Source organism: Pseudoliparis swirei, chromosome 10, assembly GCF_029220125.1.
Source record: "Pseudoliparis swirei isolate HS2019 ecotype Mariana Trench chromosome 10, NWPU_hadal_v1, whole genome shotgun sequence".
NCBI classification, from domain to species: Eukaryota; Metazoa; Chordata; class Actinopteri; order Perciformes; family Liparidae; genus Pseudoliparis; species Pseudoliparis swirei.
Genome location: NC_079397.1, coordinates 9601575 through 9625332, shown reverse-complemented (window position 1 = coordinate 9625332; position 23758 = coordinate 9601575). Strand labels below are relative to the sequence as shown.

The 23758-nt window shown below is 45.8% G+C and overlaps 1 protein-coding gene across 2 annotated transcripts; it reads right to left on the bottom strand.

The window, feature by feature from the left end:
• On the bottom strand, window positions 1-23423 carry utp20 (UTP20 small subunit processome component). Of its 2 annotated transcripts, XM_056425042.1 has the most exons (61): window positions 23276-23423; window positions 22921-23001; window positions 22746-22812; window positions 22504-22636; window positions 22214-22402; window positions 22034-22115; window positions 21813-21950; window positions 21475-21630; window positions 21235-21387; window positions 20969-21103; window positions 20780-20857; window positions 20100-20278; window positions 19855-20019; window positions 19608-19696; window positions 18996-19101; window positions 18724-18874; window positions 18528-18590; window positions 18259-18426; window positions 17816-17892; window positions 17459-17538; window positions 16645-16906; window positions 16358-16543; window positions 16057-16147; window positions 15829-15914; window positions 15194-15319; window positions 13619-13785; window positions 11977-12185; window positions 11621-11764; window positions 11420-11499; window positions 11090-11325; window positions 10849-10993; window positions 10627-10714; window positions 9909-10052; window positions 9624-9677; window positions 9394-9546; window positions 9139-9294; window positions 8907-9047; window positions 8683-8820; window positions 8463-8602; window positions 7878-7960; window positions 7132-7460; window positions 6886-7025; window positions 6637-6793; window positions 6448-6546; window positions 6140-6307; window positions 5848-6014; window positions 5556-5703; window positions 5336-5452; window positions 5026-5196; window positions 4644-4775; window positions 4417-4527; window positions 4178-4327; window positions 3871-4053; window positions 3587-3718; window positions 3362-3494; window positions 2736-2917; window positions 2561-2632; window positions 2139-2465; window positions 865-991; window positions 602-747; window positions 1-506 (listed from the first exon to the last, which is right to left on the bottom strand). In XM_056425042.1, exons 1-61 carry the CDS (start codon window positions 23324-23326, stop codon window positions 351-353), a joined length of 8517 nt encoding a protein of 2838 aa, XP_056281017.1. In that variant the 5' UTR covers window positions 23327-23423; the 3' UTR covers window positions 1-350. The 2 variants fall into 2 exon arrangements, with proteins under 2 accessions (XP_056281017.1, XP_056281018.1); XM_056425043.1 differs by lacking the exon at window positions 23276-23423 and having other exon boundaries at window positions 22214-22422; window positions 22921-22998.
• Window positions 23424-23758: the final 335 nt, after the last annotated feature.

The following is a 23758-nucleotide window of genomic DNA, read 5'->3' as shown; positions in this document are numbered from 1 at the left end:
TCAAAATGTCTTATCCTTTTAATTACAAAAAGTACGGTCAACTGCACAGGATATAAATCTGAGGACGACTCTAGACTTTGTTCACTGGAGAGAAAAAAAAAGAAGAAAAACGTTGAGTTCATATGAACTGATGTCGTTAGCAATACGGAGACATCCTGACGCGCAACAGCGGTGACACGATATCTCATTTTATAATATTATGCAAGAACATGAAGTGAGACTTTTTTGCTGAAATCGTCCGCCGGTTAATCCCCAAGAACATGGACACGGCCCGCTGACTCCCCGGAGTCTCTTTCCTGGGCTCAACGGCCTTCGATCCCACCGAGCGTCTCTGATGAACCCGACTGGGCTCACTGCACCATGGCCAGGTCTTTGAGCACGTTGCTCCGGTGCCTCTTGGCTTTATATCCGGGCCGGAGGAACTCGATCTTCCTCTTCTTGGCTTCTATTTTGTTCTTGTGCTTCTTGAGTTTCTTCTTGGCTGCGATTTCTGGGTTTGCCACCGCCTGCGAAAAAAAAACAGAGGACAAAGAAATTAATTGGTAGGAGTGAAGTTGGCCACTCGTGTGCGTGTGTGTGTCTGCGTGTTTAGCCATCGTACCTGCATGGCTCTGTGTCGTTTGCGTGCAGCTCTCTTCTGTGAAAACTCCTTCTGGACCGCAGAGAAGGCCAGAGAGAACTTCTCCAGCCCCACGTGTTTCTTCAGCAGCTCGATCAGCTCCTGTGCCAAGTTCTTCAGGGTGGGATCTGGACAGAGAGACATTTTAGAAGGAGGTCTGAGCTTCATTTCACTGTTCGGCCTTTTATGTGACACACGCGGCATGTCTCGGCTTTTGTTTGAACTACGGGGCCAGGAGCAGGTACCTTGGTCTGCATAGGTGCTGTCCAGCTCCCTGTAGAGAGGCGTGATGAGCGTGGTCAGATAGGGACCCAGTCGCTCCTTCCCCAGGTCCATGGCTATCGCGCCCAGGAACTTGAACACACACGTTCTCTGTGGCGGTGAGGAGAGCAGAGGGGAAGAAAATGACATTATTTTACGGCGAGATGGTTTTCGATGTTAGAGTTTGAGTGACAGTTCATGTTGTTACTGATGGTTATGTTGTGGACTTGAGGAATCATAATTACTACATCTACGAGAAAATTAATCCGTATAATTATTTAAATGGTATCCTGCAATGACCCCCCCCACTCCATCAAGCTGCTAAAATGTAACAACTTTACTGAAACACTTGACACTTTATACTCTTGTACTATCAAAACAAACACACACAGCTATCTTATTTTACTTGGTAACGTAATTTTATCTTGTACAAACCAAAAACTAAAGAGTCTGAAGTTAACCAGAGAAACTATTAGCTGCTATGGTACCTATCATTGTGTTAATGCTCTCCTACCGTGACCCGGAAATGTAACGAATTCTCAAAGTTTTCCTGTCACGCCCCTCTTTAAAATAGTCTGAGCTGAATTTGTATTGAACAAACAACTTTTTGATGACTGTGCTTTTTAAAATAGAATAAAGAAAATTGCAATCACTTTCAAGTCAACAGACTGCTCCATCAGACTAGAACAAATAAAATGTGCAATCACGATGTTAGAACAATGCAAATAAAGTTACATCTGTGAAAAAAACGTCAGAATAATTGCTTATTAGGGCTAATATTAACCTATTTTACACTAAATACCTTTTCAAGATAACAATAACATGCAAGCTGTGAAAAACTAAAGTTCAAATATGTTGGCAATAAAGGGTATAGTGAGTTTTACACTGCATATATTTTCAAAACAACAATAATGTGCAACACTAAATTAGTGCAGATATGGATGAGTGATCATGTTTCATCAGGATTAGTGGCTACAGCGAGCCTGCTTTCCACCACACATCTTTTTTAAACGGGGTGGCAGAGCTTTAACAAGCGGTGTGATGTGTAAATGCTGCAATAACATGAAACCGACGATGTTTAAGACGGACACAATAAAACCAAGGATCTATCATTTGGCATTTGCTGGCCCCTCCAAGCTTGTGTCTCTTCCTGGCCTCCGTCTCTCACCTCCTCGCTGGGAGGAGTTACGGGCCGAGGAAGAGACACGAGCGAGGAAGCAAAGACACGTCAGCAGAAGTCAAAGCGGCCGATACGTACCCTCAGGGGAACTTTGGGAGTGAACGCTGCCTCTCGCTTGGCCATCAGCGACAGTTTCTTTATCAACCACAGCAGGGAAGGAGGCCGATCATCATGGTCACCTTCATCTTCCTCCTCCTCCTCCTTTTCATCTTCATCTTTCCCCTCTACTTCTTTCTCTTCCCTCTCTTCATCTGCATTCTGCTGCTCCTCCTCCTCTTTTTCTTCTTCTTCTTCCTCCTTCTTCTCCTTCTCCTCATTTTTCGATTCTTCCTGAGGGGGGGTGGCATCAGACTCGGGAGAAAGGAGGTAGATCACTTTCCCCACGAACAGCAGGTTCTTGATCACCTGGGGGCGGAGCACAACACGATGTTAATCAACTCTCGTGCAACTCTAATTGACCTTTGACAGAAGTTGATGGTGTGTTGGTGGAGTTTGGGCACCTGCTCTCCTGACGCTACGTCTAGGAACCTGGACTGGAGTTGATGGCAGAAAGATAACGCCAACTCTCTCATCTGTTGTCAAATGTTATAAAAAAATGTCAGAGTTTAAATGATGAGAACAACATGGTGAAATCAAATCACAGTCAAAAAAAAAAAGGAAAGAAGGAGTCCTCGCCTTCTTGTCCATGCGGCTGGTGAGAAAGGATGTGGCTGGAGACTTAGGTGAAGCATCTCCCTCTCCTCTCCATACGGCCACCAGCTGCTCTGCCGGATAGGCTGCGAACAGCTGACCAAACAGCTGCGAGGCCGTCAGCCACACCCAGCAGTGAGGGTACCGCAGGTGGGCTTCAATGTGAGCTGCAGGAGGAAAACACAATTACTGACTCGTGGTCGCACGCCTCTGCCGAACAGTCGAATATCACATCACGACATGATTCTGTCCCGTTAGAAATGTGTGTGTTGACACCGTCATAAAGAAAGCAGATCAATCTGAGAGTTATAGCCAAAATCGGGCTTTCCAATTTTGGCCTCTAGACGCGAGGTGACCTTTGACCAGTATCATCAAACCAGTTCATTCTCAAGTCCAGGTCGACATTTGTGACACATTTGAAGAAGTTCCCCCTAAAAACGGTCACAAAATGAAATGTACGGGAATAACATCACCCCTCCGGCCAGTTATCGCCGACGTGGAGGCATAAAGAAATTGAGCAAGTGTGTGTGTGTGTGTGTGTGTGTGTGTGTGTGTGTGAAATGTGCCGGTGTAAGTGATAGCGAGGTTTTGCGTGTGCGTCGGTTCTTTACCCCAGATACTACACAGGGTGTCGTGAGGCTTGCGGCGCTCCAGCAGGCCACAGTGTTTACTCAGTTTGGTGAGGAGAGTCAGAAAACTGAACAGCAGCCGGTCTGCTCCTCTCTCGTCCTCCTCCTCCTCGATCTGAAAGACAGAAAGTGGGTTAAAGATGCTTTACTCGTTTCCCTCGGGCTTCACGGCGCGTGGCCGTGGACCGTGTGAACGTGTGGCCTCACGTCTTCGTATTTCTCAGGGTTTATCTCTTTCTCCACCAGCGGCAGCAGGTCGTTCATGCGACGGGCAAACTTGTCCCCCTCCAGCTCCACGTACAGGCCACACAGCTGAGCCCCGAGACGCCGCAGGCTGGCCTGGGAGGGCAGGGGGAAAACAGATAATATTCATAATCATTTCAGGCTAACGGACCAAAATTACCACAAGAACTGGAAACGCAGACAAACAAGATACGTATATTACTAATTACAACTTTTAAGAGGGAATTACAAAAAAAGTGGATGTGTACCTTCTCTGCATTCAGCCAGGTGTTGACGAGGGTGAACAGGTTGTTCTGCTGGTTCAAGTCCAGCTTGGCCAGCAGGGCCTTGATGGCCATGGTGGCCATTTTCTTACAGCGAGCAGAGTCATCGTTGACCACGACCAGGGCCAGCGGGGCGAAGAACAAGCCGCTGTACTTCATCAGCAGGTTCTGAGAGGAAGTATGGAAAGTGCTCTGGGTTAGTAACACTGGGATTGGACGGATGGTTGGCACATGCGGGTACCCTGGGTAATTTAGCCGTCACACAAATGCAGTATTAACTCCATGTGCGCACCTGGGGGAACGTCTGGAAGATGTAGGCCATCATCTCCAGCACAGACTCCCGGCCTGTGTCGTGCTCGTAGTGCAGCTGGGCCACCACGAAGTTCATGTGGCCTCTCAGCTTCTTCCCCAGGGGGTAGTCCAGCAGGTATTTCAGATAGATCTGCAAAACATGGTTTTAAAAACATCGTTTTGTCCTTCAGGTCTTCAGCGAGGAGAAGAACCGCGGCCTTTTCTTGTATGTGCGTCTACCTGTCGGCAGTGGATTCTGATCATGTTGTTGCTGCCGTTTACGGAAAGCGTGGCAACTTTCTTCATAACCTCCTCCATCTCTGGAACGATGAGCTTCCTGGACAGAATTGCCTGAAGGAGGCAGAAACGACATCAGATACACGTATGAATACATGGCTCAGGGGGCCGGAGATCCAGGGAGGATTTGTCCGGAAGCTTTTTGCACAGAACACAATCTGACCGGCTACCTTCAGCAGGCCGAAGGCCGTGGCCTGGCGAGACTGGTCGTAGATGTCTTCCTCGGCATATCCCAGCAGCACTTGTAGTTGTGTCTCTGAAATCTGGTTGTGTTTGACGTTCTTCACCAGCATGGTGATGGCCTGAGAGACAAACAGAGTCAACATGAAGCAGTTTCTTCCTGACTTTTCAGAATTCACACACGCAAATCAAAACAATGTCAGAGAGCTTAATGACTTGAGCTACGTTGTTATGCTTTAGCTTCAAAACTAAAAAAAGGTAGTGTTCCTCAAACTGACAGACGGTCTCACCCATGTGTGTGTGTGTGTGTGTGTGTGTGTGTGTGTGTGTGTGTGTGTGTGTGTGTGTGTGTGCATTTGTCATTTCTTGTACCTTGAAGCAGTTCTGGACGAGGCTGAAGTTCTCCCCGCGGGCGGCTCCGGCCTTAGAGTAATCTTTTAGCAGGATAAAGAGCTGCATGGTCAGCTGGTTGGCATTCTGTTGCACTGCGGGCAGAGGGAACTTAAACAGCCAAGTGAATGCCACCAGGGCCTCAGTGATCACCTGGGAGGGCGGAGAGACGGAGGAAGAGGGTGCAGGAGAGTGGAGACGGTACAAGTCACGATCTCAGATATGGGAATGGGCCCGAATGACCGATACTCAAAGTTAGGGGGGGATAAAAGTAACCATAAACCGCGAGTACCTTGACGTGCATGGAGTTGAGGCAGTCGATGAGCAGCGGCACGAAAGGATCCAGCATCTCCAGAGCCGAGGTGTCGGACGACGTCACTTTGGATTTCTTTAGACTCAGGTGGAGCAGCTGAGAAGACAGGCGGACACACATGATGGTAAACACTTCAGAGGACCAAAACAAACCCATTACATTATTGAAACGGAGCTCGGGAGTTTTTCCCAATGTGCACCTTGAGGCCGGCGTCCACGAGGATGTACATGTTGGATCGGCTGCTGACCGGCGCTTTCTGACCGCCTCTCTTTGGAGTCGGAAGCAGGAGCAGGCAGCTGGGAGGGGGCAGTCTGGGGTCTGGGGGAGGCTTAGCTGAGGCTTTCTCTCTACACACACACACACACACACACACACACACACACAGAGTCATACATGTGCAGGTGGATAGAAGCATTAACGTGATTTACTGGAAATTAAAGTGAGCTTGTATGCGTGTGTGTGTGTGTGTGTGTGTGTGTGTGTGTGTGTACCGGTCTCTCTTTGTAAGCAGCGGCAGACTTTGGCTGACCAGGCTGTGGCACAGCAGCAAGATGTCTTGAGCAGTCATGCCGTCATTGACGAGCAGACCCAGGACCAGCCGCCTCAGCACAGCCCCCACCCTGTTACACACCTTCAGACTAAAGGAGTTCTCCAGGAGCTGAAAGTTAAATGATATGCTTTATGTTTTGGTTTTAAAAAAGACTCCCAATGCATGCAAGTTTAAACACAAATATAGATTATTATACGCGTGTCTTTTAAAAGAAAATATCCTTCCCCGCTCACCTCCTTCAGTGGCAATAGGAACTTGGTTACGCTGTCCTTGCTGCAAAAGCGGGCCAGCAGCTCGTAGGAGTCCATGCTCTTGCTGTGCCGAGCCTCCATCAGCTTGGAGACGATCCCCTTCACCTCCTTCTCCTCGGCCACAGGCCCAAACAGCTCGTTGTTGAAGATCTGACCAGCGGGGAAGTTTGATTAAACAGCCCAAAATACATTTGAATAACATTTTGACCAAAACGATTTGAACCGAATCACTGCTCAGCCATCTCTATGATCCGACATAATGAAGTCTTTGTGGAGTGAAGCGTTCTTACTTCGATCAGCATGTTCATGCATGGGTCCAGGTCACCACTCTTCAGGGTTGGAGTGAGGACCAAGAGCAGCTGGTGTACTGTGAATGTTAGCACGTGGACCTGGTAGAAGGGATCACAAACAGATCGATGAGGACTTGCAGGGACACTTGTGACATGCGGTCATGGCCGTGTCCCCGTGTGCGCTCCTACCTGGTAGCCCTTGACCAGGACCCCCTGCATCTCTTTGAGCAGGTACTGCAGGTACCTGTAGCCGAGAGTCTCGATGATCTTCACCAGAGTTCCCCTCGCCACGTCGCGAACCTCCTGGAAGCGGCTCCTCAGCACCACACACACCTTCATCAGGATCCTGGACAACAGACACAAATATTTACCAACAGAAAGACAAATTACGCATATCACTAAACACACACAAACTACACAGTACACACAGCTGCATACCCAGGCAAGTGGACCTCCATGATGTCAGGAGGCAGAGTCTGCATCATTTTGACCATGGCGAAGCCGATCGGTATCCTCGCCACCTCCTCCTCCTTCACATCCTTCGACTTCACCGACTTGTGCTCATCGTCACGCTTTATCTAAAAGAAAGAAAAAAGAAGAAAAAAAGACACGTCCACTATTTTACTGCCGTTTAGAGCCTTCATACACACGGACGAAGCTGGCACGTGTGTGGCTGCATCCTACCTTTGCAGTGAGACACTTGTGCAGGCGAGGCAGCACGCTGTTGGTGACGGTCTGGTGGATGGCGCGGATCAGAGACTCCAGCTCCCCCGTGCTCTGCGGCAGCCCGCTGGCTACCACGAAGGGCTTTGGACCCGTCGGCGTCTTGGCTTCGGAGGTGGCTCCTTCTTTCGAGGCGACGTGCTCTTCTCTGCTGGCGGTGTCCGTTTCCATGGGAACGTCGGTCGGAGCGGTCTTACCGTCTACCTCCATTGCTTCCTCGTCGTCGCTGGCGTCCGATTCGCCGGCTGCAGCTTGGTCCTCATCCTCGGCGTCGACTTCAACTCTCCCAGCTTGACAAACACATGTAGTTTCATTCAGGATCTTTTGTTTAATCAATAGGACACCGTGTCTCAGTGGTGAGCAGGGTCGTCCTTCGATCAGAGGATCGGCAGTTCGATCCCCGGCTCCGCTAGCCCATGTCGATGTGTCCTTTGGCGAGACACGTAACCCCAAAATTGCTCCCGTAGCTGTGCCTACAGTGTGTGAATGTTAGTTACTCCTAATGTGCAGGTGGAACCGTAGCTCTTCCCATCAGTGTGTGAATGGGTGAATGATGTCATGTTAAAAACGCTTTGAGTGGTCGGAAGACGAGAAAAGTGCTACACAAGTATTTATCATTTAACACGTCCTGTCTTAACATTTTTCCAGCTCTGTATTTGTTTTGAAGCAGTCAGAGTTTACAGCTGTATTTTGAAATAGTCACTCACTCTCTCTGGCCTTGGCTGCTTCCATTTCTCTGCTGAGGGTTTGATGGTCAAAATGGAAAGCCTCCAGGACTGTGATCAGCAAACTGGATTTTGAAAAGAAAAAGGAAGGGGGGGGGGGGGGGGGAGTAGAGAATTAACGAAACGCCTCAATAAATCATGTTAAATGTAAAAGGTCAATGAAAAGCAATGCAATGGTTTAAAAAACATTAAGCAAAAAATGTTTAACCCTTGTGTTGCCTTCGGGTCATTTTGACCCGATTCAATATTTAACCCTCCTGTAGCCTTCGGGTCAATTTGACCCGATTCAATGTTTAATGTCGGTGTTCTTTCGGGAGTCAACAAACAAACATAAAGTACCTCACACTTAAACTTGGAAAACAATATTAATTCTAATAATTTTCTGGAGATTTTAATAGCTGGGGTCATATTGACCTCAAGGGTAAAATATGTTAGTAAATATAAAGGTAACAGGAGGGTTAAACATTGAATCGGGTCATATTGACCCGAAGGCGACAGGAGGGTGAAACATTGAATCGGGTCAAATTGACCCGAAGGCAACACAAGGGTTAAAAGAGACAAATCTACCTAATAGCCAGTTTCTGCTCGGCCTGCCCCGTCTGCAGGACGTGGACAAAGTGTTTGAGGTAGTAGAGGTACTTGGACCAGGTCAGCTTGCGGCACACAGCGCCCACAATCTCCACCGACGCCGATATCATGCTCTCATGCTGCCCAGGGGAGGAGAGAATCAGACACACGGACAAATAAAACAGAACACGTGCAAAGTTCGAATGAACGCCCGAGTCACCTTCAGCATCTTCTCGTCCAGCAGGGCGGTCATGGCGTACGGCATTATGTAATTCTGCAGTGAACGAGGCGTCATCGCCACCTGGCCCTCGGTCAGCTGCTTGGCCAGCTTCCTCAGGGCACGCCCACGACGGTGGATCTAAAACAGGGGCGGTAAAAACTTCAGTTTGCGTGTAACAGTCGGGTCAAAATGAAAGGAAGGCGTCCTGAGGGCTTCTCTCTGACCTGGATGTGCTTCATGTGCTCAAAGAAGTCAGACTCGGCGTCGTTGTAGTCGGTGAGCTGTACCAGGTCTCGGAACTCTTTCCTGGAGGGAAAGGTCTTCACCAAGCAGGCCAGCACTGTGGTGTATTCATGCTGCACAGTCTAGGAGAGTGAAGGTGTTGGGGGAGGGGGCGGGGTTAATATTTAGAGCATAGCTCTTGATACGGCTGTGAGGAGAGGTGTGAGTTCCTACATCGGTCGTGCTGCGCAGTCCCTTGTGCACGGCGGTCAGGATGGTGTGTTGCACAACGTCCTTGTAGAGCTGCTCTCCAGCACCGACCGCCGCCAGCTGGGTGATCACGGCCGACAGACACAAGGTGGCGTTGTCTCCCAGCGACATGTCTCCCATCTGGAGGGCGAGAGAGGAGGGGAGAACATGATCAACGCTGTAGAAGTAGCCAGGTGGGATTCACTCAGACGAGCATACGCGGGACACACATCTGCTTACCTCAAAGGTGTGAAAGCAGTTGTGCATGATGACGTAGATGTAGTCCATGTCCAGGGTCGTCATGCCCTTGACCCGCATGGAGGCGTCTTGGAAAGCCACCAGGCGCACGTCAAAGTGGACCTCGTCCAAGTGGCGACTGTCGAACGCGTTGAGCTGAAGACGGCGAGCGGGAAAACAATGAGTTGTTTTTCTCACTGGTCGCAATGTGCGAATGTAATAAACGAGCTTACCTTTGAGGCTAAATCAGTGATGTAGGAAAGGGAAGGCTCCAGATCTGACAGAGTCTGAAAGCAGATTAAGAGGGAGGACGATTCAGAAACACAGGCGTCACAAGAGACACTTGACCTATGATAATCTAAGACTTTAAATTAAACGCTAGATATTTATTATTCAAACAGTTTGAGACACTTTCTTTTTCAGAAAAGCAATTCTCAGCTTCATAATATCTGAATATCCCTTTTCAGTTTAAATTCCCCCCCCTATGCGCTCTTGATCCTCTCGGTTCTCTGCTGTACCTGGAAGACGTTGGTGAGGGCCTGCCTGGGCAGCTTGTGGTGAATGATGGCAAAGAGTTTGCCGAGCGGCCGCAGGAAGACGGATGGCTGCACGGACTGTCGCAGCAGGTTCTGCACCGTGGCCAGGATGTCGATTTCTGTCTCCTGAAACAAACACACGGCTAAAGGTCATTCGTGTGCAGCATGAAGATGTACAACCTATTTCAAAGAACTTCCGAGTTGAGCATCCAAGGCACAGGTGCCTGCAAGTGACTGACTCGGTCATCCCCAGGACAATTTCCTTCCGGTCACTCCCCAACACACGACTTAAATACACACAACTCTTCACTTGAAATACACTTAAAAGGTTCTGAAATCCTGCCCGTCTGTGCACTTTATCTTATATATGTTTTTATATTCTTAATTCTCGTCTGTGTTGATTGTCGTTGGTTGTTGTTAATGTTAATATCGCACCACCCGCCATGACACATTCCTTGTACGTGAAAACATAAATGGCAATAAAAGGTTCTGATTCTGGTGAAGTCCCAACTCCATCACTGATTTAAGACCAAGATCTATGACCGTGGTTCTGACCCGGACCTCAACTCTTCATAACTTAACTCAATGAATAGGTAGAGATGGTTGGAGGTGGTACACACAGCCCTGGAGGCCCGTTCAAGGCAGAAATCAATCTCATTTAAGCTTTCTGTACAATAACAGTTATTTTAATAAGTCTTACTTGAGGGTTGAAGCCTTTCTGGAGGTAGGGCAGCAGCAAGGTGATGAGTACCGAGCTCTGCTCCTTGTCGCTCACAAACCGACTGACCCTGACGGAGAAAAAGAAGAAAAAAAAGAAAGAGTTCGATGAGACGACTGCATGTAGAAGATTTTTAAGCGATGCACCTTAGACACAGTAAAACTGAAAAACTACACTACGTTCACTTCCAGAAGAAACTCTTACTTGGAGAGGATGTTGAGCTCTTTTGCCACCTGAACTCTGAACTTCTTCTTCTTGAGTCGGTCTGTGTTGCGCACGACTCCGCTGAGGTACTGCAGCAAGGTGGATATGTGAGGCAGCAGCACACTGGAGCCCTGGTGTAGCGAGTCTGCAGGACACAAACATAAACAGTTAGCTTTATCCAGCAGTGACAAGTAGCCAGAAAGTGGAATTCAAAGATATATTTAAGGCGGATTCTGCTAACCGGCAGTGACAAGCGAGCCCTCTTTAGGCTGCGGGAACAGACAGCCGGTGATGCTCAGCTCCGTCTCAGCCTCCGAGGGTACGAAGTCTTCAGCGGTCGCGAGGAACTCAGCGATGTCCATTACCACTCCGATGGTCACCGGGGAAGCTTTCTTGGCTGAGAGGATGGCGAAGACGTTCAGGAGGACATCGCACTCCGGCTGGTTCGGTCTCTGCTTGGCCAAGAGGGGGAAGTACCTGAGACGGACAAAAGAACATATTTGTACTTTCTTAAACTCTTTCTCACTCTGATGAAGGTGTTGTGGTTGATAGAGAAGAAGAAAACGCAAACCTTGCATTTTTGCACCAAACGTGGATTAGTTTCAGCAGAGGGGTCGGGGAGTAAGGGCTCTCTGTCGGGAGACGACACAACTGCACAAACAGAAATGTAAACCACACATTTATTGATGAAAAAAACGGAGCTAATAAAAGGAGAACGTAAAAAACAAATACATATCGTTGTTGCTAAAATAGCTTTGTTTGCTAAATGTACCTGAGGCCAGACCACGGCCTGAAAGACGGCATCCAGCTCGTCCGCACTGAAGCTGTAGGAGTCGAAGCCGTCAAAAAAGTCTTGGATCCTCAGGATGCCGAGTCGCCTCAGGTTCTTCAGAGGACCGATGCAACCTGGACGCAGCTGCGGACAACAGGGGAAGATCAACTCTGAGAAACAAGGGCACGCCGTTTCCTTTGCGGTTTGCGTCTCCAAACGCAGGGGATTTTGATACGGCTGTTAAAAGTGTTGCATTTAATTTGCTAGTCTTGAGATACTCTCAAGTTGTCCAGGTAATTCATTCCATATAAATAAATCATTACGGAATCTTTAGATATTGACAATATCCTGGTTACCTGGTCCCTCTTCTCCAGGACGACGGACACGGAGGCGGTGACGCACAGCAGGATCTGCAGCACCTTGGGCAGGTAGATGTGGATGAGGTGGCCCAGTTTCTGGATCACCACATTGATGATGTTCAGCAGGCTGTGCTGCCGGCCCAGCGGCAGGACGGCCCCCACGTCTGTCTCCGCCACGGCTTTCTCCACCGCTGCCAGGCACGAACCTGAGGACAAAACACGTTGACGAGGGACTTCGGAAAAGGCTAAATATAAAGTAAATGATGACGCAAAAACCAGGTAAAACCTCACATCTTTAAGAGTTACTGTATTGATTAAATATAAAAAACAATGTTGCTAACTATCTTTTAATGCGGATTAACTACACGTTTGAGCATAAATTCAAATAAGGCCCCCAGAGTGGACTAACAAAATTAAAATGTACATTGATTAGGGTTGAAACAATATATATAATACAAAATATATATAAATAAATACATATATAAAAAAATATTTATATATAAAAATATCAACTAAAAATATATATAAAAATATATAATAAATATATATATAAAAAAAAATATATATATATACAGGACTGTCTCAGAAAATTAGAATATTGTGATGAAGTTCTTTATTTTCTGTAATGCAATTAAAAAAACAAAAATGTCATGCATTCTGGATTCATTACAAATCAACTGAAATATTGCAAGCCTTTTATTCTTTTAATATTGCTGATTATGGCTTACAGCTTAAGAAAACTCAAATATCCTATCTCTAAATATTAGAATATCATGAAAAAGTATACTAGTAGGGTATTAAACAAATCACTTGAATTGTCTAATTAACTCGAAACACCTGCAAGGGTTTCCTGAGCCTTGACAAACACTCAGCTGTTATAAATCTTTTTTTTACTTGGTCTGAGGAAATATTACAATTTTATGAGATAGGATTTTAGAGTTTTCTTAAGCTGTAAGCCATAATCAGCAATATTAAAAGAATAAAAGGCTTGCAATATTTCAGTTGATTTGTAATGAATCCAGAATGCATGACATTTTTGTTTTTTTAATTGCATTACAGAAAATAAAGAACTTTATCACAATATTCTAATTTTCTGAGACAGTCCTGTATATATATATATGAGTCAACCATGTCGACAGTTGTTCAGAGAGTTTTCAGACAACTTCCCGTTTTTGTACATTGTGTTTTAAACCTCATAACAACAAAGTGAAAACAAATTCATTAAAAAATCTAAAATAAACTGGCATTTCTCATTTACCTATAGATACATAAAACATAATGTTTATAACTGACTAAATAGAAACTCCTCATGATGTGTGAAGGCCTTCAGACAGAAACATACATCCTGCTGGAGCAACACGTGTGCTGCTTAGGGAGCCTTCAATCAGCTAAAGAAATGGATCCAGGTTTAATAATATGATTTCATAAACACGCTACAAGAGTTTTCACGCAGACTGGATGATTCATTAGGTCCATGTCAATCCGTTTTTACAGTGTTGCTGCTCGTTACGATGACCCCAATATCCAATATCCACACAGAATGCACACTTTAAAAAACTATATAGTACAGTGTTTGTGTCTGTGGTAAAAGCAATATGACTGAGAACATCTTTCATTTCCCACCATAGACGTGTCCTACCTTCACTGTGTTTGCGGATGGGCTCCAGCAGCAGGTCGATGAATATTCCCAGCTCCTCGGGTTGGCATCCTGCCAGAAAGCGCAGGATAATGGAGGACCGGGTGGCGGCGCTCGCCTTCCCTTGAAACTTACTGCCTGCTTTACTCCGCAGACGGCCGAACAGGATCCTGGGTAATAAACAGCGAGCACAAAGCCGGTGAAGGGGACATTAAGTCAACGTGTTGGTGACTTCGAACAAAGCCATATTACATTATTTACCAGAAAAATACGACAATAATGAGAATGGTCTCCTATAGCTTTTGTGGGTAAAGTAATTGAAATCACTTATGAATGAACATGTCTTCTGTTCCCACAATGCATCTTGGGCCATGCCTGAAGCTTTAGAAGTGACCAAGCTGTCTGCCGCCGGGGTTCATACACATGTTGACCAATGGATTTCCAGGACTTTAAACCAAATTTCCATGACCAAACATTTTGTGAATTCTCGGTGTATACATGAAAAAGTGAGAAAATGTAGTATTTAAACTATCAATGAGAATTCAAAAGCATACAGTATATAACCTTAAATGACACAAATGAATGAGAGACAATAGTTTAGATTAACCCTTGTGTTGCCTTCGGGTCAATTTGACCCGATTCAATGTTTCACCCTCCTGTCGCCTTCGGGTCAATATGACCCGATTCAATGTTTAACCCTCCTGTTACCTTTATATTTACTAACATATTTTACCCTTGAGGTCAATATGACCCCAGCTATTAAAATCTCCAGAAAATTATTAGAATTAATATTGTTTTCCAAGTTTAAGTGTGAGGTACTTTAAGTTTGTTTGTTGACTCCCGAAAGAACACCGACATTAAACATTGAATCGGATCAAATTGACCCGAAGGCGACAGGAGGGTTAAATATTGAATCGGGTCAAAATGACCCGAAGGCAACACAAGGGTTAAAAGAAGAAACATTTACAGTTTTCAGCTAAGGCGCGTTCACTTGCAGCGAGAAAAATGTGTGCTTCGAGTTTGAAAGAGCGAATGCCAGCTTATATTTTGAGCCTCATTCTTTAAAAAGCATATTCATTATTATAAAATGAACATATGAATATAACAAATGTCCATGACTTTTCTGATTTTTTCCCCCCAGGACTGTAAATAACCATTTTCAAATTCCATAACTTTTCCAGGTTTTCCATTACCGTATGAACCCTGTGCAGCAGGAGAACAAGCTGGTTCCATGCAAACTACTGGATGAATGAAACAGAACCAATACCATATGGAAGTGTGGGAGACAGAATCTGTGAAAGCACATACCTCTTGTTTGGAAAAGCGGCGTAACTATGATCCATCTTATCGTTTTATAGTTCAATAAAGAAATATTGCCATTTTGAGCAGTGAGGGGTTCCTATTGGACCAGGCTTGCCGTTTCCTGTCCTTATGCTAAGCTGTACAGACATGAGTGCAATCATTCCTCTCATATTCCCAACATGTCAATAGTTATTCCTATAATTGGAAGATAACAAAACACAAATGGAAAAACACTGCCAAACACACACACACACACACACACATAGGTGTACGTACCTCATGAGCAAAGGGATGAGTTTGACTCTGTGTGACGCATCAATCACTCCTGTCTCCTCAGAAATGTTGAAATGGACAATCTCCTCTTTGAAGTGTTTGTCATCGAGTAGCCTCTCGAGATTCTCCCTGTACACAAACAAAGAAAAAAGGTCAGAGCACATCGCCCCTGCAGCTTGTTTTGGTTTAATGTCTTAAACAAAGACTTATTTGCAAGATAGACACTCAGATCTTGGGATAGAAATAAAGTAAAGTCCTAATTGCCCATAATGTAGTATTTCATAACCAATTAATAAGATATGGATTACAAACAGCATACCCAAAAAAAGGGAATCATAAGGTCTATTCACGGCCGTCATCCTGAACAACGAGCCACACATAATCATCTGTAACGCTAAACTTCCTCGGAACGACACATCTGTCTGCAGGTCGGCTGCCTGGAGGTCCAGGAGACGGATAGCGTGACAACAGAGGGCATGAAGTTCACATTCCTCCGAGGGCTCTGATTCCTATCGACGACGCTCACAACGACCTCATTGAGGAGCGGAAAGAAAAGGGAGATTGTTGCTTCAAGAGCCGAATTACTGTATATTTGCGTTCCTGTCCATCTCTTCAGGCGGACACGGTGGTTTTCTTACTTGTACGGTACGATGTTGGAGTCTTTGTATGTGAGGACGCATTCCAGAGCCACTCGCTGGATCTGCTGGTCCTGATGGCAGAGCAACTGGACACAGAGGCACACGTATCAGGCATGTTTGAGGCCCTTCAGACTCAAAAGATCATACTCAGAGCTAAATTAGGGTATTTAGGGTGGTAGTGTCAGTCAGCTCCAATGGGGGCATAGTTTTAAGATGCGCTAGGGTTACCTGGTTATACAGCTCACTGAGGCTTCTCTCCATGTACAGATAGCGAGGGTTGGTGAATTTGGCGAACACCTTCAGATGGCAGATCAGATGTCTGACGAAGATAAAAACCACACACAGTTCAGGTAAACTCGTTATAGTATATAACACAGGTACAGGTGAACATCAATCAACCAAAGGAGCCCTGCTGATGTTCACTTTTTTGTCATCCTTAAAACATGATATTTATCAAAACAGGAAACCTGGCTTTAAAGTTGTTGTGTAGTTTGTGTAAAAGTTAATGACGCCTATTATGAGGTCTTACTTCGCAGTGGCTCTCTTGGGAGGAGCCTTCTTCTGCTGTCTGCCTCCCTCCTCGGCCTCCTGCTCGTCATCCCCCCTCTCCTCGTCTTCCTCCATCGCCACCCCAGACTCCTCGAGGTCGGCGTCATTCCCCTTCCTCAAGTCCTGGGTGGGGGCCACCAGCATGTCGGTGCGGTAAAACTCATTCCTGACAACAAACAAACAAAAACCATCAGTGCCAGATACTCGTTACCAAAATATTGGGCAATGATTTCCTCAAAACACCCGTTAAACGGAGCAAACACTCACTGGATGAACCTCAGCAGCAGCGGGCTCAGTTCCCGGCTGCGCGGTTCCACTCGGTCGGGAAACTGGGTCATGCAACGCCACAGCAGGCTGCGGAAGTTGGGGAAGTCCGTCCTGTCGTTGGGGACGGAGGTCAACTTCAGCCTCTCCAGGAACAGCACCCCCATGTCCCCGCTCTCAATGACATCGCAGCCCGGCTCGCCCTCGAGACCGCCCTCCTCTTCGTCGTCATCATAGTCCTCGTCGCTCTCCTGTAATTCTTTTTCTGTGACATGCAGAGAGAGTAAGATTGACTTTTTCTGACAGACAAGAATGCATAATAAACGCCTTTCGTCTACAGGTCCACGTGCTCGGGATCGGTTGCTTCTGTCTTGCTTCAAGCCTGTTTAACAATGAGGTCCGGACCGACCCAGCTCATTTGCATACAAGGACACATAAATGTCACGCATAAATAAAATGAAGAAATACGTGTGGACACATAAATAGAGACGTAATTAAATGAAATACAGAAATAGACGTATTTAATGATGTCCTGTTTAGGTATAACTTATATATATTTATTCATTCCTGTATATATTTATAAATTTATTTCAGGATTTATTTATTATTGTATTTATTTGATTATACATTTATTTATTTCTGTATTTATTTATTTATACATTTATTTAAGCATTTATTTATTTCTGTATTTATACATTTATTTGTGTATTCCTTCATGCATTTATTTATTTATACATAAGACATTTAAGTCCTCCATAGTGGGGGTTCCACCACCCAACAGCTGGAGGATTATACTCATGAGCGTACAAAGCCTTACCAGCTATCCCTGCCACCATTTCCAGATGTTCATGGTAGACCCTCCAGAAGTCCTTGTTGTCCATCCCCCTGGCATGGGTCCTGTGAAGAATGACATTTATTTATGCTCAATAAATTATGTTCACATATATTCATTCACCGGTATGACTGTGTGTGTGTGTATGACTACTGGACTCTGCACTCTGTAAAGCGACTTCGGGTGACTTGAGAAGCGCTATATAAAATAAATGATTATTATTATTCATGAAAGAGAGAAGTTTTACCTGTACGGCCTGTTAGAGTAGTCATGTTTAGAAAGGTTCTGACTAAAATAATCTAAACACCGAATGCGTGTCATTTCAGATTCTATGATACTCACACGAGGAGCTCAAGGACCGCCTCCCACAGGGGCTTGAAGTTGACGAACAGCATTGCGATGAGGTATCGCAGAGGAACCTGAAGGAAAATTAACAGCCTTTTCACATTTGCATATAACATTCCAGTCACGTCTCTGTATTATTATTAATTATTATTATAACTATATGATATTTTGCCTTTGTTATTTTTTGCATCTTATATTTATTTCTTTACTTTTATTTTCTTTCTGTTTTACTTTCTTGTTTTTCTTCTTTACAATTGTAAACTGATTGACACATACACAACGAATGAAAATACTTGTTCCTGTATATCATACTGTGCATTATCAACAATAAAGTACATATAAAATTCCAGGCACAGGAATAAATGATCCAATACCACGTTGTGGCTATTTTCCCAATGCGTAAAAAGAAAGAAGAGACACCGGGAGTGGATCCTCTGTACCTGCTGGAAGGTGCCGGGGGGCCCCTGAGGCAGGCTGCGCTGCACCAGGTCGTACCGCAGCTTCCGGAGGTGAAGCAGCTTGTCCCGGTAGTCCTGCACCGAGGCCGGCACCAGCTCCGCCTGCAGGCACAGCGCGAACACCGGCTGCACCTCCATGCTCTCCTCGCCCTGGACAGGAGGGGCAGACACTCACGCAGGTAAGCACATGAGCTCATCGTTGTAGAACATCTCATGGCATTTTTCGCGAGTATGTGGACAGACGGTCGTACCTCGGCCTGCGGCTGGAGCTCCGCCTCAAAGTGAGAGAGAATCCGCAGAGTCAGCAGGCGAATCTGGAGAAGAAAAGAATTCAGCGGTGATGGATACATCAACGTGTTCACGTCTGTCCTCGGATATTCTCCGACAGCTTGCCGGTAAAGGTACTTTGAGTTCTTCGAGCCCCCGCTGCTGTGACTGCAGACGTACCTTGGGGATGTTGGAGGAGAGGTTGGCGTGCAGCATCTGGTGGAGCTCCAGCAGTGCATTGTGGGACAGGTGCTCTGAAACGCCGCTGAGCGACAGGCGAGTGTAGTACAGGTCTCCGAGCAACAGGGCAGACAGGTCCGTGGGGAACTTCCTGTAAGCGCAATGAAAGAGAGTCAAACCCTTTCATCCCATTGTTCGCAATCTGTTGATGAACTGACACATGAATTATTAAAGCACACACACACACACACACACACACACACGGTACTTACTGTAGGATTGAGTTGATCTTGTCCACCGTGACCAGTGAGAGGAGCTGGGCCGAGCCATCCAGGGTGAGGAGGCAGCTCATGGCCTGAGCCGCCACAAACAGACCAGCTGGGGACGGGACAGAGGGGCTTCAAGTCAGTCTCAGGAACAGCACAACTTTACACGGGATTCAAATCTCATTCATTTTTAATGTTAAACTTCAAAGAGAAACAAATTTAACTTCTTTGTGGGAATCAAAACGTTCCTTAAATGTCGTTGATGATAATACTATTTCGACAACTCTGTGACCTCGAGTCAAAGAACCTCAGCTGGTGTGCACTGGCTTGATTGTTCCATTTAGAAACAGTTAGTGACCTCATTATTTCAGCACTGCAAATTATTATTTTTCATTATTGATTAAAAATCATAATTTAGTGGATAAAATATCAAACACAACCAAGTGTCCGTCAAGTTCTTAAAACGTACTACTAAGATTAATCAACTATCAAATGCTTTGGTTTAGGGTGACAGAGATGTCTTTTAAACCCTAATAAACCACACATCAGTTTTAGTTGATGTGAACATTTTGCTTTTCACGCTTCAAACACTCTGAATATTAAAAAGAAATTACAAACCTTTTCCCAGTTTCTCTGCCTCAATCTCACACAGGATGTGGTTTAAGAAAGCGGTCACAGCTGGAACAACACTCGCTGGAACGATGGGCCTGAAAAATTATTAATCACAATATCAGAATCATAAATATAATACCTTGGTGAGACCTTTCTGCAAAGCCTGCATGGAAGAGAGTGTATGAGGATGGAAGTGAGGAAGATTAGTGTGTGTATACATTCTTTGTGTATGTGTGCGAGTGTGTGGTGTTACCTGAGGTGCGGCAGGAGCACCAGGGCAGCCCAAGGCAGCGACAGGTCGGTGATGGACTGGTTCTGCTCCCCGGGGAAGTGAATCAGCGACAGCACCATGTCAGGAACCGCCGGCTGCTCTGACGTTGAGTTGCTGGCCGGACCGTCGTCTTTAGTGGGGAACACTCTGCCGGACAAGAAAAATATGGTTATGGAAGATGATACGCAGTTAATATACAATGTTTGATGCATGGTGCAGTATCTCACCCTGTAGTCTGGCCAGTGAACAGCAGTGGGTAGGTTTCAAAGGCCATGGAGCCGTCTGTGGGGGGCGGAGCTTTGGCCAGGATCAGACTGACCAGCTCGTCCAGGCCACAGTGGCGAGAAACAGGATCGCCGCTCTCAAACAAGCCGGCTGTGAAACGCAACAGGCTCGGGAGGAAGAGCTGGGGGAGGGAGAGAGAGGCAAGTGTCCGGGAGCGGTGAAGGGGAAAAGAACAAACAAAAATAGAGTGTGCGTGTGTGTATATTTATATCTATCTCAGTGTCAGAATAAATATAATATTGAATTATAAAAAAACAAATATATGTTATAATTGTTGAAAAAAAAATTCTAACAGTAAATAACTACAAAGAAATAAGAATTCAATTGAATATGATTGTCTGATTTATGTTTTGTTTGTTTTTTGTTAAACAAATATAAGAAAACAATTCTGTATCTTTAGAGTACTGCCTAATAGTCTTATTATTGCCATTTTTATGAAAATTGCCCATATCCTGTAAGCCTAAATAAGTATATTTATTATTTTGAAAAAAAGGTAAAATGTTATTTCACAAGTTTCAAAAAGTGCCGCCAATTTATTTTTATATTTCCTACCCTATATATATATATATATATATATATATATATATATATATATATATATCTCACTCTAATGACAACTCACCTGTTCAAATTGCTTCATGGTGAACATCTCCTTGGTGAACTCCAGTATGAGATCTTGTCCCACTGTGCTGCCGAACACCTTGTGAACAAGAGTCAGAGAAGCACATCACACCGACTTCTTTCCATTCCCTCCACGACACACAGATGCTATGTTTCCCCCCTCCTGCCACCGCTTATCCCAAACACACACCTTTTGAACCATCTCCTGGGTGAGTGCTTTTGGCAGGGCGACGTTCTCCCCGAGGAGCAGGGAGGAGGTGATCTGGAGGAGTAGACGGGAACAAGAAGCCGACAGAGACGAGCTCTGAATCAGCCTCAACACCGTCTGCCGGAAAAAGATGATGGAGAAAATACAGCAAAAAAGATCATTACTGACAAAGGGGAATGAAGGACGTGTTGTTGTTGAAGACTTTTTGTGTCAAACTTAAATCTCACAAATTCCTGTTCTCCTGTTACCTGGCAGACAGCTTCCGGCTTGGTGATCTTGGCTCCGTTCTTGTGGGACACCAGGGTGTGGAGGATGACAAGCAGCCTCTCCAGCTGCTCGGTTGCCAGCTCCGCCTCTTCTCCTTTGTCCTCCACAACAGCTAAGACCTCCACCACACTGACCTGTACATGGGGACCACACAAACATCAAACACCTATGGAGGGAGGAGAGAGGCGCGATTACGGTCGACGGTCGGACATCTCGCCCACCTGTAAGGACTCCCACAGAACCAGGAAGTGTTCTCGGTCAACGTGATTGGCAGCAGCCTGGGCCATGTGATCCAGAGCCTTCTTAACGGTGTCCCACGGCAGAGACACTCCCGTGTTGGTCGAGGGTCCGAGCTTACGCAAAGCTACGGGGAAAGCCTGGCGAGACAGGTGGAGAGGAAGCATACATTCTGGATTAGTGTGTCTTTTGCTACACACATATGCTTCGTTCAGTCTTTAATTAAGTGGCATTCTCACACAACAACGTTTCAAATTTCTTAGGAGCAAACACCCTTAAGTTCCCCCCGCCCAGCCGACGCCCACTTGGAAATTAAACTCACTTTTGTAGCGCAGGAGTGGAACATTTTTCGGACTCCCTTGCACATTTCAAACAGCAGCTGGCCTGTTCCCTCCGCCTTGTCGGGGTGCTGCTGCAGGTCTGAGAACACGTGGCTCAGCAGGGCATCGAGATCTGGAACCTGTTCAAAAGAACGAGGCATCGGTGAAACACTAAAATGGCACAAGTAAAGGAGTGTACAGGTTCATGGTTGACGTAGCTCACCTTTCTCATCAAAAAAGAGAAGCTCTCTGCTGCAAAGTTGCGGATGTGCTCTTTCTTGTGCTCGAACAACGTGCTGTTTAAACTGCGGGGACGAAAGGTAAGAACAGGTGAGTGTGCAACAAAGGGGGGCGGGGAGGATCCTCCGTGTTCACATAGTCTGACTTTATCGTATTTCCCCACCTGTAGATGTTGGTCATGTCCTTCACCATGACCCGCCACATGTACTTGTAGAGGAAGGAGAGACAGGTGAAAGCCCACTCCAGGACCCCCGTGTCCTTGGTGTCCAGCAGTGAGGTGATCAGAATGAAGAAGTCGGGGAAGTGGGGGTAGAAGTCAGTCTGCAGGTCTCTGGCCAGCTGCACCACCAGGCTGGAGGAGGACAGACAGGGCTAAGTAAGTCAGCTTGTAGTTCAACTTCAACAACAACAACAAGAACCCCTCTTCCTCTGGGAAACAACACGGCGACTTACTCCAACAATGCTTGGTAGGCCAAACTGTTCTTGACGGCCAGGTGCGTTTTCAGACTCGCCACTATCGACTCCTGGTGGAACACCAGCATGTTGAACGACTGACTCCGGTTGGAAACCTCTTTCAAAAAGGTAGCTGTGAAAAGGAAAGGCATGATTTCATTTTACATCGGCTGTTAACACACAAGGTCTTTGGTCCTGACAATATGACAAGTGATGTGGTTTATACTCTAGTTTATACGTACTGAAATGCTCGGTCAAGTCCAGGTCTTTCCATTTTGTCAGTCCTTCAGAGAAGTAGGTTTCTACTTCCTGCGTAAGGAGAAAACAAGCGATTATTGTTAGAATACAGTAGAAACACAGAGACGGTCCCTCTGGAAGTGAGAGGAACCATCATGTTGCCACACCGGCTGTACCAACCTCTGCATAAGCTCCAGTCCGGTCAATACGATGGATGACATCAATGTTGACATTGGCAAGTCTTTCAGCAAAAGTGAGAAACTGGAAAAAAAGAAGAAGAAAAAATACAAGAGGATTAAATGTCTGCTGAAGCTGGACGACAGCCACTCTTCAATCATGGGGTTAACTGTAATCTTTTCCATGACATATTATTCTGTGCAATCTGAGGGGAATTCACAACCAATCCACAGCGTGCTCGGGCATAACTTTCATACTAAATGTCAGTTAAATAGACTGAAAACACAGTTGTTGTAATCCCCACTGTACTCCTGCGCCTCTATTAGCATCATGCTACATTGCGTTGCTGGACTCTCACCCGGTAGGTGTTCTCAGATTTGTGATACGAAGACTTGGATTTAATCTTCATCTTTGATTATTTATATTCCAGAGGTCGTCGAAAGATTGAAACGATTCATGAAACCTACAACTTGTTTGTACACTGTTGACTACAACTGTTTACACACACGCCGACAACTGGGAGCCGCCATGATGAACAATGCATTCTGGGACATTTTTACTCCGCGTGGTGGCTCATGAAAAGCGGAGAAGCAAGAGCGAAATCCTGCCTTCCCTTCCGCCTTTGTTTGAGGCTTCGCGCCCACCTGCACACGGCTTCGTTTACGCTTGATAACGTTACCTGAAAAGACCCACGGACCATGTAAGAGCATGGAGCCAAGCGGGGAAAACAAGAAGGTTAAACACATTGTTTAAAGTCCTTTATTCAGTATTTCACTTACTCCGAATATCGTTTGTTATGGCTCTTGTAATACATGTAAGTTTAGGAATGACCGCCAGTTAA